The 17,341-nt window shown below is 36.1% G+C and overlaps 2 protein-coding genes across 2 annotated transcripts; one reads left to right on the plus strand and one right to left on the minus strand.

Annotated features, from left to right (window-relative positions):
- Positions 1–219: 219 nt before the first annotated feature.
- On the minus strand, positions 220–9,519 carry LOC103405095 (vacuolar protein sorting-associated protein 53 A-like). The gene is made up of 24 exons (XM_008344059.4): positions 9,260–9,519; positions 9,023–9,117; positions 8,852–8,908; positions 8,562–8,712; positions 8,341–8,411; positions 7,865–7,989; positions 7,422–7,582; positions 7,171–7,312; positions 6,482–6,545; positions 5,378–5,563; positions 5,245–5,280; positions 4,735–4,839; positions 4,581–4,640; positions 4,138–4,215; positions 3,742–3,849; positions 3,587–3,652; positions 2,762–2,839; positions 2,551–2,684; positions 2,376–2,469; positions 2,043–2,120; positions 1,626–1,688; positions 1,291–1,359; positions 1,114–1,209; positions 220–821 (listed from the first exon to the last, which is right to left on the minus strand). Exons 1-24 carry the CDS (start codon positions 9,306–9,308, stop codon positions 519–521), a joined length of 2,469 nt encoding a protein of 822 aa, XP_008342281.3. The 5' UTR covers positions 9,309–9,519; the 3' UTR covers positions 220–518.
- A 1,709-nt stretch (positions 9,520–11,228) lies between these two features.
- LOC103405094 (uncharacterized) lies at positions 11,229–16,540 on the plus strand. The gene is made up of 9 exons (XM_008344058.4): positions 11,229–11,639; positions 12,101–12,568; positions 12,654–12,825; positions 13,472–13,769; positions 14,328–14,400; positions 14,730–14,820; positions 15,437–15,516; positions 15,632–16,081; positions 16,250–16,540. Exons 1-8 carry the CDS (start codon positions 11,565–11,567, stop codon positions 16,043–16,045), a joined length of 1,671 nt encoding a protein of 556 aa, XP_008342280.3. The 5' UTR covers positions 11,229–11,564; the 3' UTR covers positions 16,046–16,081; positions 16,250–16,540.
- The last annotated feature ends 801 nt before the right edge of the window (positions 16,541–17,341 follow it).

Consider the following 17,341-nt stretch of genomic DNA (forward strand, 5'->3'; position numbering starts at 1 on the left):
GTCTTCGGTAGTTCAGCCGAAATCCTTTTGAACAGTAATCACCATTTCGATTTTTGAGTCAATATTCACCTGTATTTTTTAGTGTAATTCTTCACTGTTCATTTTTCGGACTACTCAGGAAAATATGTTTTAAAGTTACTCTCTTCCAACAAAGTGAAAACTGCGGGTCAATAAAATGTTAGACGTAATTCGGGTTAACAAAATGAATGGAAAATTAAGGACAGTAATTTGAGGTTTATAATAATAAGATGACACCATGTATTCACGTTACAAATTTTGGACACGCTTCTCTCAAATTGATTGGAATTTCGTATCGTACTGTACGCCAAAGCCAAAAATAGCAAAAAGTGTACAGCACTAATCTAATTCTACTTGACCATTGCGAGATTTTGAATACGATATTTTGTGTTACAAAAATTCCCTCCGAAAGCGACACGAGATTAGCAATACAAAAAATGAAAAAAGAAACAAGGTAAGAACCAGTACATGATTTACATTTCTATAGGATATAAATGTTGTCATGCGTTGAAGAGCTTTCTGAAAGGCCCGTCTTTTCTATCTTTTGCAGCTTCGGTTAACGCCAGGAACCTCTTGAACCCTGTTGTGGCTGCACCTCGCCCGAGTGCAGCTGCTCTGGTTAGCACATCGTCTCTGGATGCAATAAGGGCGGCTGAAGTAGGATTTTGTATCAGAGCAGCTGCGGGGGCAGTTGGGAGTGGGATAGTTGGGGCAGCCGGGGGTTGGAGAGCAGGTTTTGTGATTCCCGGGCCATGCTTGTTAAAGTCATCTAGTATGCTTTGCTGATCTGCTTTCTTAAGACCCTGCACATTCATACTCAAATTCAGTGAAACATACATTGAATTAACCGGATTATCCAACTCGTAACTCTTTTTGAAAAGTAAACATTTGTTCCAACTCTTGAAGTGGTAAAAATCTGCAGTTTCCTTTTGTTCAAAATAGTATGAACAGAACAGAAATGCGCTAAAATTCAACGTCTGCTTGCACGTCAGTCTCCTCTAGTTTCTTAAGAACTTTGAATTGATGAATGGAAAGAAAAAATGTCTCATGTGAAAAATGAATGGATGTGAAAAGGCAGGAGAAGTTGATGACCACCTTGAGCTCCAAAATTCTCTGAAACTCCATGGGCGTTCCCTCTGGTAGCAACGCACGATATGTATCCGCAACAGAATCAATTGGCGACAGAATGACCTGTATGCAAAAAAGAGATAAACCTACTTCTGAAAAGAAACCAGAGGCTGCCAGAAAGAGCACCAATAGACTGATACCTACCTTCAGAAGTGCTTCAGCTTTGCTCATCTCCCGGCTTACAAATTTCGAATAGCTAGCAGCACGTGAAGTCTGTTTGAAGAAATTATATTGATCTGTTAACAGGTTTGATTTGTGTGCTAAGAAAAATAACTAGTCAATTATGACGAGAAAGCTATCACGGGCACTTATGAGTAGGAATCAAGAAATGATTTTCATGCTTTCAACCCTGGAATGATACTTTAGGTGGAGTGTGACACTAATAGGATCATAATAGCCGTAAACAAGGAAGGGGCTACTTGTACTTTATAGTTCTGATCATACTCGTAACTATAAACATATATCAACAATTCACTCACTTGGTGACCAAGGGATGGTATCTCCAAAAGAATTGTCTTTACAGCTTGAGTATCCAGTAGCATCTGCAATAGCATCCAAAGCATTTTTATTAATCACATGAATCAATCACGAAGTTCACTTCAGATATAAACTATAAAATTGCTTGGAGAAAAAAGATATACATTTGATACATGTATAAGAAAGATACCCTAAACTAGAGAGATAAACATATAATAATTCAAGATGAAAGTTTGATTGATTTCTATCACAAGGTAAGATTTAAACTACTTCGAATTCAAGAATCGAGGGAAATCCCCGGTATATATCCCTCAACTCTCATTTGTGAAGCGGTTATATATACTTGTTCTCATCTCTTAAAATAAACAAAATCAGGTTTAAAAGGAAACAGAGGCGATTATTAGGAATGCAGTCCCTACTTGTTGAGCTCCAGTTTCTGATATTTGCTTGCATTTGAAAATGTTAGTATAGAAACGCGGACCAAGAGATGATGCAAGCTGCACAGATGAAGTCAAGAGATTAGAACTACATTAGCAAAATGTTCAGAACGGACTTAGTGTTAAGTATAAGGTAGATAACTGAGTGAAGGATGGCGCTACACGACTTTAAAATGCTTGCAAAAAGCATGTCATATCAATAAAAGAAAGAAACATAAAATTATAGAAATAAATAATGACTCATGAACCTTGGGAAGCAAGACTAAGATCTATGGTAAAAAATATAACATAAAACACGTCAGCCCCTTGTACTACCTTGTCCAAGAAAAATTGGAAGTAAATTGGTGAGAGAAGTGTTCCAAGTATAGGAATACTACTAGCAAGGATCATATTTATGCCATTAACATACCTGCAAAACGGTGGGTTTAGTCATTTGTGGAAAGTGTGTATTTGATGTAAAGGAGCAGAATCTAGATTAATGCTAGCTTACTCTGATTGGTCACCAACACTTTCAAGCGTAGCCCATGGAACTCGTGTCATTGCAGCCATTTCAGCATCAAACTTAGTTTCTAGGCCATGCACCAAGGTTACCAATGCTTTTGTTATAACGGCTGAAAATTCATCCTGCACGATTGCACAACTCTTGTAGAAAATGAACAGAAAAAAAAAATGCATTAGGCTACTTATAAAATAGCTTATACCTGCACTTCCGACATATCCACCCCATCAGCAAACTGAGTATCAATTATTTTGGATACACTTTCAGCCAGTTCACCAGACTGCAAATAATTAAACATAAATTATCAAGAATGTAAAATAGTTTTCATTCTTGTACTATAGTTGTTTATGCATACACACACACACACACACACACACACACACACACATATACATACATACATAAATCATGTGAACGCCAGATTCAGTGCTAATCATAAATTAATCACACCTCACAGTGATTTCAGAAAGAAGACATGCAATACCAACTAACTCAGATAGAAAACTGAAAAACCACCAAGTACTGACAACAATTTCCATCGGAATTCAGTGTACATGGTAATTACAAGTTTTTTTTATGATAATTACGAGCACATATGTTTCACACCTCATGTGAAAATTTATAAGCTGATCAAGATAACAAGATTCACACGACACATTATGGCAACATACTAATGGACTCGGTGATGCATACAATAAGCCGTGCATTCATTTTTCACTCAAGTTATTATGGAGGTATGTGTGTCAGACACCCTACAATCAGAATGTAATGTAAATCATTAATTTAATCAGTGCCCTTGTTAGCTTCTACCTTTTGTAATGCAAAAAGATAAGAAAATACATTAGACAAAAAGAATCATCTAGTTCTAATTTATCCAGAAATTCCCATCGGACATAGTACCCCTTTCTCAAAACAGCATCTGCTGTAAGTTTTAGTTGAGACGAGGCATTACAGCTTCACACGCAGATAGGAATTCAGCTAACACTCAAAAGTCAGAGCAGTTGCATGTCTCCAAAAAACTGCTTACCGTCTTATGGCAGTATTCTGCCGAGTTGACAATGTAACAAATCACCTTTTCATCTCTGTCAGATGTCTGCTTAAGCATAAATGAAAATTAGCACCTATTCAGAATAACAAGAATTTTGTGAAATAGTCATGAAGCTTAAAATTGGTCTTTTATACCTTTATCTGTCCATCCATACCAGTTGCTGCTGCAACAATTCCTGTACCACCTTTAGGTATTCTTGCAAAAAGCTTGGTAGCATATCCTTTGAGAATCCTTTGAAACACCTAAACTTGGAAAGACACATCATATCTGATTATTTAAAAATATCTATTTACTTGTACAGTTCAAGTCACAAGGAGGAAATTTGAACAAAAAAAAAGTCGCAAGGAAGAAACATGCATTTTTCTTCTACGTTTGAAGGTGGTTGAAGTAGAATAGTCTTGCAACAAAATATGATGGCCTAATATCACTAGGCATCCACAATAGAGTTTTGTTTATGGATATGTAATATTATATGCACTATGTGTGTCGATACCAATTAGGATATTAAGCGAGGAACTTCAATAAAGTACCTTGAACAAATTAAATAATGTCTGGTTCTTTGTCAAAGCACTGCATCTCTTTAAGCTCCTCTTGATTATAAGAAACAACTGCAAGACCAAAACGTGCAACCAAGTCAACATTATTAACATCATTAAAGAAATAACCATAACCTAAAGAAAATTTAGCCATATAAGATTCTAAGGCATGGTTCTAAGAATTCAGTGTCCTGAATAAAAAAAGTTTCTTGAAACAAATAAAGGATCTACAAGAATATAACGATTTGAGTATTGAATAACATTTTATATGTTCATATCACATAAATAAGTTAAAGAATGACATCAATAAACTAAGAGTGACTGAGAACAGTGGAAACACGCCCTGGGGCCAAATCAAAGGCACTCAGTCTTATTCTAGTCATTCTCATTAACTGCAACACTAAACTTCTAAAGTGACGGTAGGAAAATGTGCTTACCTGCATGCTACTTGATAAAACATTATTCTGACTTCCCTCCTCAATGTCCCATGTTTCCTCCTATTGGAAAGATGAAAACAAAACCTAAATCAAATGGGAAAAGACACTAGCAAACTATTGAACATTTGTTGTAGAAGTAATAGATCTATTCTACCTGAACAAGTTTCTCCAAATTCTCCATCAGTGTCTTCTCTTCTAGTTCTGTGTAAACATTCAAGTGAGGCTCAAAGCAAGATGAAATGATTCCACGGAAGTTGAACTGCCAAATCAAACAGTACAAGTAATTCTCAGAAATTATATGTATGAGAAGATAGACTTGGCACTAAAATACAAAAGGACCATAATAATAGACTGTAACTGCAAACATGATGATATCTTAGTCATCTTATACCAAAGTGACAACCCCAAATTTTTAACCAGGATACAACAAGTCAACATCTTGATATAACTTTACATGGATTGCTTAAAATTATTTTCAACACACACTCAAGCAATCTCACTATATAAGAGTCACCATTATGGTATGATATAGGTAACGTAGAAAATATACAGGAATGACATACAAGAAAAGTCAAATCTAATTATACACACATTAATCGCTCATTTCATATATATTACGAGGTTACTTATTATGAAAGAATACATGTAGAAGAAAAAAATTTACCCCAGCTGCAGGAGCTGATAACTCTTTATCCTTTTCCTGGAAAATGAAAATCAGGAGAGCTTATTAACTTGCTGTTATAAGGAATTCACATTGTGAATTTTCAACCATATTAAGCAATACATAACATCCATACCTCTGTGCTACTTTCCTGATGTGCAGCAAGCTTCTTTTCATACTTCTTTCTAATATCTGAGGCACTTTGACTAGAGTTTTCCCCTCTACCAATTTCTTCAATCTCATTTCCGATCTCCCTGCCTCGAGTACCACCACCAAATTTCTCTGCCAATTCATCCTCAAATTCAAGAGTTCGCTGTAGTGCCTATAGGCAGCAGTCAAAGCATTAAAAAAACCAACAAATGAGAACGTTTTGAAGGCCATGAGATTGGATATAAAATGTCAACAACAATAAAAATTATTGCGTTATATTTATCACAACCATATCCTTACAAAAACCCTAATATAGATGTGCCACTTGAGGTAAGGAAATGCTTAATGATTATAGTTTCCCATATGAAGTCCAATTAGGCAGATCTAACCAAACTTGCACAGACAATCCAATCACGACCATAATTGGGTTTGGTTCAGTTTGCTCTTGCTATTGTTTTTTCCCTAGTATAAACTTCATTGATTCATTAAAGAGAGCACCCATACAGATTAGCGACTGGAAGATCTAAAGAAGACAAGCAATGCATGATCCATGTGGCTCCTAAAAAATTACATATGCATGCACTATATCACTCATGGGTTGTTTAAAGGTTTCAACAGATGTACCCAATATTCTTAAGGAAAAAACTAAACTAAGCTTTTGTACTCTGCTGATTGGTTCAACATCTTTCGCGTGGTTTCTAAAAAAAAGGATCTCTCACTTGTTTAATGCCCATTTCCAGTTATTTTCAAGAGGCAAAACAAATGATATCACATCATATGGATATGGAGTTGAAATAACAAATTGAAGAGAATAACTGGCTGCAACAAGAGACGGATGGCTGCACTTATACCTAAGCCAAAAAGGAAGTGGATTAAAATAGTGCAAGACGACATGATAACATAATGATATTTGATTCAAATGCCTCAAAAAAAGTTGAAATTGGGTTTATCTGAGCTTAGGTTGTTTGTGCTGCTTCTACAAGAATAGACAAGAGTCAAACTAATCTAAGACAAACTAAAGAAGCACCAAATATCACTCCTCAACTACATGTAAAATCAATCCAAAACATAAATAAGAAATACGGCTTACCAACAATAATATGCCAACATCAGGATTTTCTTTCTGATTATTATGTATATCTTCCAGCTGCTTTCTGAAAAAAGAACAATACAAAAAAGTTTTCAACTTTTTAAGTTTCTTTGAATTCATTCTCAAAAACTAAAAAAAAAAAAAGGAAAGAAAGAAAAAAGTTTCTTTGAATTCTCTGGTGAAATCAGATGTAAACTAGAACCCCCTATGTCCAGAGAGTCAAGTAAACGGCAAAAAAGGAAACAAATAAAATGTCAACCTCAAAAGTAAACTAGGTTGTGTCTTTTATGGAATTTTGCTTCAAACATTTTTCTTCTCCTCTGATAAAAAAAAAATATTAAGGATACTAAAATCTCAAAACGTTAATGGAGGAAAGGAAGAAACATGTATTTTATCTCTATGTGTGATGCCATCACTTGCCTTCCCTTCTACTTAGTTACACGTGTGACCACCAGCACAGAGAACACTACAATGTTCAGATTTTTTCTTGGTTCACCATGTCGAAACCTTGAATATCATAAGGACGGCAATAGGAACGACAGTTTCCAAATGCTAACAGTTCTTTTTGGGTATTTAAAGAAGTTGATGGCTACATTTTATGTAAATGGAAAACTAAGAAAATTCCACCCTCTGTGAAAAGGAATTGAAGCTATCGACAAACTTTGATATCAGAGGGAAGTAGATTGTACCTTGTTTTTTTACAGAACTGAATACAGAGCCGATAAGGAACATGCCATGAAGTAGGAAAGATTTTCCAAATTTCTTCATTTGTTCTCATACGACGCTTGATCCATGCATATCTTCGTTCAGTTTTATCCAACTTAGCTAGTTCTACAAATAGAGAAAACAAGATGAAATTCAAAATTAAGGACAATTAAAGTGAAGTCTTCATACATACTGAAAGCATCTGCTAAGAATAACATCAAACATGAGCACACACCAGCTCCTTCAAATATCTGCTCATATGAAGTAAGCTCCCTGCTGCAAAAGTTATTTACTAGTTCTTCCCTCACAGATGGCTCCAAAGCATCAACAACCAGGCAAGCATCAGATAACTGCTGAAGTAAATTTGTTTCCTCCGTCTCCTTTCCAGTACCTAAGCTGAGAAGAAACCGCAATAGAGAAGATACTAAGGATACTAAAGAGTCAAAGACAGCAAAAACATTATAGTTGCAGCAGTTTAACTAATAGACATACACAAACAACTCCATTATATAGTTCTAGGCACACATATCCTAACAAAGAATAAAGAATATGACCAAATGCTATAATTACTAAACCCCAAAACCTAGTATCAATAGTTGTTCAATGATCTATCCTTTTAATGGTTTGCTTAAGCATTAATTTGTATATACGGCACTGCATATTATTTCAAACACATACCTTGAGAAATCAGAAAACACGTGCGACTTTAGTATTTGTTTGATATTCTTAAATTTTTCCCTCAACTCTGTGATCTTTGGAATGTCCTGATAAGCTTCAAAATGGCTACATAACTGGTTCACTGCCTGATACGCATCATAAACTCGAATCAAAATGAAGCACTTTCTCAAAATTCATATAACACTAATCTTCTAAAACTAGCAGTTACTTTTCAATCATCTTTGTATAATGCAAAAGTTCGTATCACGAAAAATACTATTCTATTCCCAAAGATATAACAAAAGGAAAATAACACAGAATGCATAAAAAAAATGCACTTCTTATGAGGATCTTCCAATCGCTTAAATAGAGTGTAACAATAACCAGATGCTACAAAAGACCAAAGCATAATTGAGAACATCAAACAAAAGGAGTCACAAAGTAAGCTCCTGTTTTATCTACAGTAAAATGACACTGTATACTAGGAGATACCTTACCTCCAACTGTGCGGCTGCCTTTTTATATTGTCGTTTCGAAGCCATTACTTGAAGCTGCTCAACAGCAGAGACTGCCATGTTACCAAAAAAGAAAAAAGTGCACTCCCATGAGAATAATATAAAGGCAAAGGCATTCATCATCAGTTTCTAATCAGGGTCAAACAGTTGATCTATAAATCTTGATCAATCGTCACTGTAAAAATCATAAACGAGGAACTAACCAAGCATGGTTAGGCGATGAAGAGCAGTAATCGTCGTTGTTATATGCTTCTTTGCAGAGTCTAACTTCTTAATATCCCTACATATTTCTTGAACCATTGTCTCGCTTTGCTCAGCTTTCGTTTTAATTTCGCGGATTTTATACATGAGTTCCTGCCTTAGAGCATCACAAAGTAAATAAATAAAACAAAAGAAAAAAAACTAAAAGCCAAAGAAAATCCATTTACATCAATTACAACCCTTTTATTCTGCAAATTGCATCAATGCTTATGAACCGAGTTTAAGAACAGACCTCCACGGCACGTGTAGCGGCAGCAAGATCTTCTTTTGCTTTCATGCCCGAATTGCTCTGGAAAACCACACCAGCCAATCCATCAAAAACTACAAAACTAGTAAAAAAAAAAAAAAAAAAAACGTGCAATTGCAGTTGTGAGCTCAGAGCTCAAAAGGCAAAGGCGACGACCTGCTGGCGAACCGCGGCTAAAATTCCAGCATCTACTCGCCGAATCTCACCGTGTATCTTTTGCATTAGCGGCTCCACACCAGATAAAGACGCCTCTGTTTTGCACAATTCAAAGCATTCAAAAAGTAAGTTCAACACCTACACATTCTGCTTATACAACACAAACAGATATATATACGCATATAAATATATATATACAAACACATAGAGAGAGAGGGAGGGAGGAGAGAGACATACCTGTGGGGAACATCTGGTTGATGTATTCCAAAGTGCTTGACTTATCCATGGCTGCCAAATTAAGCTCGAGCTCGTTGCGTTGGAGTAATGAATGGGAGAAACAGTTGGAAGGAGGAGATCTGACAATTTGGAGAGTGGATTCTCTCTCTTCTCTCTCTCTGTCTCTGAGAGTTGGAGCTTTGCTTTTGATTCAGCTGTGGCGCTGGAAAATGGGTCGATCTAGGATCGACGTGATTGTGTGAACCGGGTTTCGGAGGAGTACCGACTCTGACCCGAAATGTTTGGAGCGGGCTAGAAAGCGCGGGTTTGTATCTAGCTTACATGGGCTGGGCCTCTACTTTATGAACCCGTGGGCCGAAGAATTTTGCATGAGTTTCTTTGACGAATAAACGATTTTTTAGTAAAATCTAATTAATGTAGTTTGCAGCTACTTAGTACTGCAGTTTAATGATATTTTTGTTTACTTGTAAGTGAGAGGTTTTAGGTTTGATTCTTGCCGAATACGAATTTGAACAATATTATTGCTAGTCTATTGTGAGGCTAAACTCACCCCCTCCTCCTTAATCTACATAATATCGTTTGTTAAAAACAAAATAATAATAATCTAGTCTTCATATACGGTTTCACTCGGTCGCTAATGACATTGTTTACGTCTGTTATACAAATTAGCTTCTTTTATCGTAAATTAGAAGATTACATTTTATTAAAATGAAAACTAATGAAAATGGTTTGAAAACTTTGAGTTTTAATGATAAGGACAAAATAAAGGGTAAAGTGAATAGTATCATGATTGACTTTTTAGTGTAAAAATATGATTTTTCTTTAAAATGAACAGTATCGGATGCTTTTTGTTAAAGTTCCCTTTATTAAAACCCATTCTAGCCTTATTTCGGGTGGGGCACATATTTTGAGAACTCTTCATCATTAAGCCTAAACTCTCTTAAAGAAATTGCTAATCAATGATTTATTTTTTAACAAGACAATAAACTATTCTAAACTACTCTCGTTTCTTAATAGAACTTAAACTCACATTAGTTATACTCATATTCATAGAGAGAAATGTTAAAGAGTTTCTTTCAAAGTGAGACTCTTCATGGATTCTGTCACTTCACTGTTTAACGTTGATTCTCGTGTCAATATTATAAAATATTGTACAAAAAATTCCTGAAGAGTTTTACTTTTAAAAGAGTCTTTTTAATATTTGTTTGATTTCTTATCAACCAAATAATAGAATTCATTTCTTTGTACAATTTAATATGATCTTGTTTTAAATGGAACGCTTGTTTCGATGATTCCTTCCCCTCTTCAAACTCAAACTCTGATTTATTATGACATAGGGAAATCTTTGATAAGTAATAATTTAATTTTCACTTTACCAGACAATCGAATATAATATGAAAATTGATAGAAGGAGTTTATGAGTTTGTTCACCATAAAATATTTTAGTTATTTTGTAAAAAATCTGTTATTGTGCTCGCTAAGTGAATGCGAATACCTATAAAAAGGTGATCACATGATCGTTCACGTGATAATTTAACGAGAATATTAATAAATTTTTCCTTGAAGGATCAAAAGTGGACAAACTTAGAAACCAAATTATCCAAAAACCAAAATGAAGAGCTGAAAAGTCTTACTTCAAATAAAAGAGTAAACATATCTAATTAAAAACTTAAAATATTTCACTACTTAGTACTACAGGGTAATGATATTTCTATTTACTTGTAAGTGAGATATCTTAGATTCAATTATCGTCAAATGAGAGGTTGAACCATATATTACTAGCCCATTGTGGAGTTAAGTTCATCCTTCCCTAGTATAGGTAATTTTTTTATTAAAAAAAAAAAACATTTCTAATTTAAAACTCAAAACAGGACCCATAAAAAGCTATTTGATGTGTCATCCTTTTTGTCCTAAGCCTTTGTTTGTCTTAACAAGTTAAATTAAAGCAGCTAATCATGCTTAATTAATTAACTAAACAAATCAAGTAGTAAAGTAAAGCAGAAGCAAGGGTAAAGTCAGAAAAGAGAATCCACCACCACCAGCATTGAGCACGCAGATTACGTTGGCGGGGATTATAAAGACAAAAACGATTTAAAAGTTCCCAAATCCAAAAGGAACAAAATCTGACTTAATATTTGATAATTTTGATTCATGTCCGATCGCAATTTGTTGTCTCCGTCATTGCCACTGTTTTCTGTGTTTTTCAATTTATGCTCAATCTTGGTGACTGCCAGCTGAAAGCAGACTCTCTCAGTTTTCCAGATTAGGGTTTTTTGGGTTCCATTTTTGGTAAAGTTCTCTGGTTATGACGGAGAATTCAGCTTCCGAGCTTCGGCAGGGTGAGGAATTGACTTTGGAGAGCTCCTCTGAGCAGTCCCAGGTGAGTTTTTGCAATTTTCAGGTCCCAGATTTTACTCTGTAGTAGTTGCAGAAGTAAAGTTTTGATTTTTTCTGTTTGTTTCCTGCATTTTCTGGGTAACAAAACAAAGTATTAGTATTTTGCCTTTGTCTAGTTACTCTGAATTGGAAAATGATAACTTTAAAAGGGTTATTCTCAAAAGATGATTTTTTGGTTCTTTGTTGCTGAAATTTGGGTTCCATGACTTCCATTAGTGAAAACCACTTTGAGTTATATACTTATATGCACAAATTACTTTGCTTTCTTGTTTTTAGCATATCGGACTTCGGTTTCTTGACAGTTCAGATGTGGATATAATCGTATAAAGTTTTTAATTTTAGTTGTTGTCCATGTATTTACTTATGGTGAAGTGATTGGACACTATAAATTTTCGATCTCATTGTTGAATTGCGTAGCGATGGAATCGTTTGATGGTTTTGCAGATTCATGATCAAAAGTTAAAGAATGAAGAAACCTTGTTGGTTCAGCAGTCTAGACGACCAAACCTTTCCTCATTGCAAATACCGGCAAGGACACTGGAAAGTAGTTTGTCCACTTTTACGAGAATTGATATTCCCTTTGCGCCAAGTCCAAGTTCTAGTAGAGTTGGACTGCCGCCTAGGCCACATTCAGCTAAGATCAAATCAACGGTGAAAAATCTGTTTCCTCAAAAAAGCTTTAGGGTGAAAAATTTGCCCCTGGATGGTGAGAAGACCATTCTCATTGTACCGGACACCCCCCCATCAGATAGTCCTTTGGAAAAGCCTTCTACTTCGCAGTCTTTCTCTCTTAATAAGGTTTTCTTGTCTACATCAATGAAAGGGACACATTCTTTACCAGTTACACCAAGTGCAAATCTGGGTTCTGAGACTGGGCAGGGAAGACATATGGAGAGTCATTCTGATTATCCTGTAAGTGATTCTAATTTACCGTTTTCGTTTACCAGTGCCCAGTTTAGAAATTCTTGTGTCACACTAAAAATGAATTTTGTTTCAGAGAATTGAAGCTAAGCATCATATGTCCCGCTCATTCTCAGTTCCAGTAAATATTACAGGCAGAAGTTTAAGGCGGATGGATTCTGGAGGCATGATCCGTGTAATTTCAGCAACTCCACGTCCTTCAGCAGTTGAGGGTGCCTCACCAAATGCTGACCCAGCACTGGAAACCGGTAAATGCTACCTCTTGTCATGAAAAGAATTTGAAAATTTTGGCTTCTAGGAGATTGAGTATATATGGTTAATATACTTTTGTTCGAGTATTATATGCAATAATCATGCTGGAAGGAAGAATGAGCATCTTCACAAACCTCTCCTACAGACACGATTACTGCATAGATACTCCTACGGGTGTCAAAATTTGGCTAGTAAGAGAATGATAATATTCACAAACCTCTCCTACAAGTAACTCCGGAAGTATAGTACATATAATACTCCAATAGACTTTCTATTGGTTTATGTTCCTTCACTTGCAACTGGGAATGTCATTCGTAGTTTTAAAATAAGAAAAATTCAAAGCCATGGTTTTCAAACTTGCTCGGTTGAAGTTTGAACCATTAACTTTTATCAAATTCTTACAGATTTATTAATTTACTTTTCCCATATTTTTTTTTAAATTTATTATTATTAAGGGAAGGGGAGGATTCGAAACTATTACAAAATTTAGGGGAGGAGGAAGTTTTGAACCCGAGACGCATGGGTGGAAACTCAACAACCTATCCACTAGGATATCCACATGCATTACTAAGCCCACTTTGAGTGCTTCTTAAATTTTTGTATAATCTAAGACATATATCTGTAATTTATGATGGCCTTCAGCTACTGAAGATTCTGGTGAGGATATTCCCGAAGAAGAAGCAGTTTGCAGGATTTGTTTGGTTGAGCTCGCAGAAGGTGGTGATTCTCTTAAAATGGAGTGCAGCTGCAAAGGAGAGCTGGCGCTTGCTCACAAAGACTGTGCAGTAAAGTGGTTTAGCATTAAAGGGAACAAGACCTGTGATGTCTGCAAGCAGGATGTCCGAAACTTACCTGTAACACTACTCAAAATACACAATCCTCAAACTGTTACTAGACGACCACCAACAATAATGGAGCATAGGGAAGTTCCTCGTTACAGGCAAGTCCGAACTTTTCTGACGTTCATAATGATCCCACATTCCCAGCATGGCGTCGTAGTTATGACTCATTGTAAAAGAGTCCTAAGGCTCCATGTTTCCAAATTTAAAAGAAATGCATGTGGTCTGTTCACCAAATAATGTTTCTGCTAAAAGAAAAACTACACACAACCACCTCCCTCCCTAGTAAAAATGAAGAGAGAAGACAGGTGTTATGCTGTTGTATCTATGAAATGTTCACAGATATCATCACATTGATATGTTAGTGATTCTGGTTACTTGATGGCTGACTAAACTACGCTCCGTTAATTCACCATGTTTTGTTTCTTTTTGTTATGTTCTTCATTTTCACTTTTAATATGAGTTACACTTCTGATAAAATGGATTTTCACACATCTTCTACAACTCCTGTTAAGGTGCATAGAAAAAAAATGAGTCAAACATATCACTCGGTACATTTTCTAGAAACTTTTGGTATCATGCTCTTTGTTGACACTTGAACTATTACCATTCGAGTTTGATTTTGGATTTTTCCTTGTTCCATGCATGATGCATGACAGGGTCTGGCAGGATATACCAATTCTTGTCCTGGTCAGCATGCTTGCGTATTTCTGCTTTCTGGAGCAACTTCTGGTATGTTTTATGCTTTTTTACTATAAACTCAAGCTCTTCATTAATAGAATCATAGTTAGGGTTGTAAGCTCACTCTTGCTGGCAAAGAAGAAATTCGACTAGATTCTGAAAGTCACCTCAGTTGTCCAGTCATGCTTCATATTGTCCTTGATCTGAGCCTGATTTTGTCAAGATTTAATAATTTAACAAACATAACTTACGGGAGGAAACATGGCAATGCATTTTAGAAAATTTTCTTAACCTCAACAACTTACCAGTTGTGGTTTCTACATCTATGGTGGTTGTTTAAACATTTTACTAGTGACGTTTTCTTTTTTCGTTCTGAACAGGTATCTGACTTGGGCCCTCGTGCTCTTGCCATTTCTTTACCCTTCTCTTGTGTTTTAGGTCTCCTTTCATCCGTGATTGCTTCCACAATGGGTAAGTTTTTTCTTCCTTTTACTATCAGTATGTTTTTAATTTTCTGTCCTTTCATTTAATAAAAGATAATGCCATACAGCTCAATTATTTTCCTCAACCCATCTGTGAAGTTACTAATTTCAGTCTGTTCTCTTTAGTAAGAAATGGAAGCCTTGTCATATCAAGCTTTAATTAGGTAATATTTATTTGCACCCTTTTAAGAATAGAGTTGTGGCATCTATTGCCAACTTGAATTTTATATTGTCAATCCGATATGGCCTCGAAAGTTAAGAGGGGACAAAAAGGAACATCAAATCTTAAAAACATAAAAGTACACTGGATAAAAAGTACCCTAGGAGTTCATTTTGTACAATTGAAACAATAAAGGAGGAAAATCAGGAATTTTGACACGTGAGAAAGATATTATTCTAAGGAATTATTTTCTAAAGCGGCTTTTTTTTCTTTCAATGAAACGACCAGAGTGGTCCTTTACTGAGCAACTCATGAGTCATGATGTTTCCTACTCTCTCATTCCGCCCCCTTTCAAGCTCTATTTTTGCTTCAAATAGGTGGAGCATTCTATTTTTTCATGAATTATAGTTGAAATACGGTACCTGATTATGCATGATGGTGGCAGTGAGCAGGAGCTACATATGGGCTTATGCCTCCTTCCAGTTTGCCATTGTGATCCTGTTTGCTCACATATTTTATACTGTTGTAAGCAGAACCGATTTCTTTCAAGAATTTATAGACCCCACGTGTTCCTTTCTTTTCCTTTTTCTTCGTATTCTATTGGTCTCTGATGCAGCTTCTCATGTTCACTCACCGGCAGCTTAATGTAAATCCAATTCTCTCGGTTCTACTTTCCTCATTCACCGGGTTTGGGATTGCAATCAGCACAAATTCCCTTCTGGTGGAGTATCTTAGATGGAAAACCAGCAGACAACTGCAATCTTCCCATCAACACACTAGCAATGCATTGCATCGGCATGAACTACAACTGCAGCAGCACCGGCAACAGCACCAGCAGTGGCAGCAGCAAGAAGAGCAATATCAACGCCAATACCAGCAACGACGGCAACAATTGATGGAAGATTCACATAATCAGTACCAGCAACTACAACGACAGCTGCAGCAGCAAGAAGAAGAGCATCGTCGACACCAACAGGAGCAACAGCTGGAACAGTTTGACGGAGATCTAAATACTGATGGTTCCAGGCAGCTAGAAGTTGGACAGGGTGCATAGTTCATAAAGATTGAGCAATTTTGGCTTCCTTGATAGGTAAATTTGAGCTCTGTATACTGAAGATCATTCATCTTTTCCGATGCACATTAACATTTAATAATTTTTGTAAGATGGGGCAGCTGACCTTCTGTTTTCCTTGCCAGCCATGTAAAATCTGTATTTACTTTTTAATATGATTGCTTGTTTTATTTGAACTTATTGCAGATTTAAAGGTTATACAATGGGGAATCAGAGACTCAAATGGCGAGTAACCTAACAAGAGGAATGTTGTAGAAATACTCAGATTCTTAGGCAAGGCAGACCTGATGGTATGTTGTATTCACTAGCCTTGTGCTTGACTCATTTATGAACATTATTGTAAGCGAAAACATCTCGGGCACAACGAGGTACTCCCTGCCAATGAGAAAGTGAAATGCCCCGTCTTTGATGGACTGTGAAATCTTGACAGTAGCGACGAGAAATTTCAGAATTTTGAAAGAAGAAAATTGAGCCTGAGTTTTTCGCATAGTTTTATCTGATTATTTGTTGCGTTGTGCATTCCTTGTAATTTACAAAGCTTATCTTCTCATCTTGTCTCTGTCCATTTAAGGAACGAAGTTTTCTTTTAAGGGTTTTGCAAAGTCTCTGCCCCTTGCGCAAGCAGGGTTTACGCTTTTGGGGTTGTTTCACTTTAGTCGTCCAAATTATTTTTCCTGACAAGTTGGTCTTCAAATTTTTAGTGTGTACTAATGAGAAACAAGGTTCTAAATGACATTAGAAGTTACTCGGGCGGATGGTTGGGACCTAGCGCCTAGGCGGTTAGGCGGATTTAAGTAAATTTATTATATCGTATAAATAACTATTGGTTTATTCTTTAAAAAAAGTACATAATTGTTTTAGGATACATAAATTGCAAAATAAAATGATATATAAATTATAAAGTATCAACAAGTCTTTTGCATTCGCTAGCCCATTGTGGCTTAACTCACTCCCCTAAGTGAGAGTCGCGACCTAAGTAGATCTAGGCATGTTAGGCAAACGCCTAAGTAGTTTTAGGCGTTCTTTCTTAATTTTCAAACGCTTAAGAATTAATCGCGTCAATGGTCAACCTCTTAGTGCCTAGACAAGGTTTAAACAACAATAGGCGGAAATTTTTAAAACAGTAATAAGTACAGCAATGAAGCTTGCTACAGAAGTTGACACAAGTGAATAGGCCTGGGCGCGAAGCAGGTTGGCTCAGGTTTTGGACAGAATTGAACCTCACATGAACTTATAAGCTTGGACAGAATTGCACATCACATTAACTTATAAGTTTGA

The sequence above is a fragment of the Malus domestica genome, chromosome 17 (assembly GCF_042453785.1).
Source record: "Malus domestica chromosome 17, GDT2T_hap1".
NCBI lineage: Eukaryota > Viridiplantae > Streptophyta > Magnoliopsida > Rosales > Rosaceae > Malus > Malus domestica.

What these genes read in the sequence shown, in the direction of transcription:
- LOC103405094 (XM_008344058.4), top strand. Translation starts at nt 11,565, where the DNA reads ATGACGGAGAATTCAGCTTCCGAGCTTCGGCAGGGTGAGGAATTGACT. An exon ending in CGTGATTGCTTCCACAATGG is followed by an intron (nt 14,821 to 15,436) that starts GTAAGTTTTTTC and finishes TGATGGTGGCAG; the next exon opens with TGAGCAGGAGCTACATATGG. An exon ending in CTCACATATTTTATACTGTT is followed by an intron (nt 15,517 to 15,631) that starts GTAAGCAGAACC and finishes ACTCACCGGCAG; the next exon opens with CTTAATGTAAATCCAATTCT.
- LOC103405095 (XM_008344059.4), bottom strand. Translation starts at nt 9,308, where the DNA reads ATGGATAAGTCAAGCACTTTGGAATACATCAACCAGATGTTCCCCACA. An exon ending in CAACCAGATGTTCCCCACAG is followed by an intron (nt 9,118 to 9,259) that starts GTATGTCTCTCT and finishes TGTGCAAAACAG; the next exon opens with AGGCGTCTTTATCTGGTGTG. An exon ending in AGTGTTGGTGACCAATCAGA is followed by an intron (nt 2,470 to 2,550) that starts GTAAGCTAGCAT and finishes ACCGTTTTGCAG; the next exon opens with GTATGTTAATGGCATAAATA.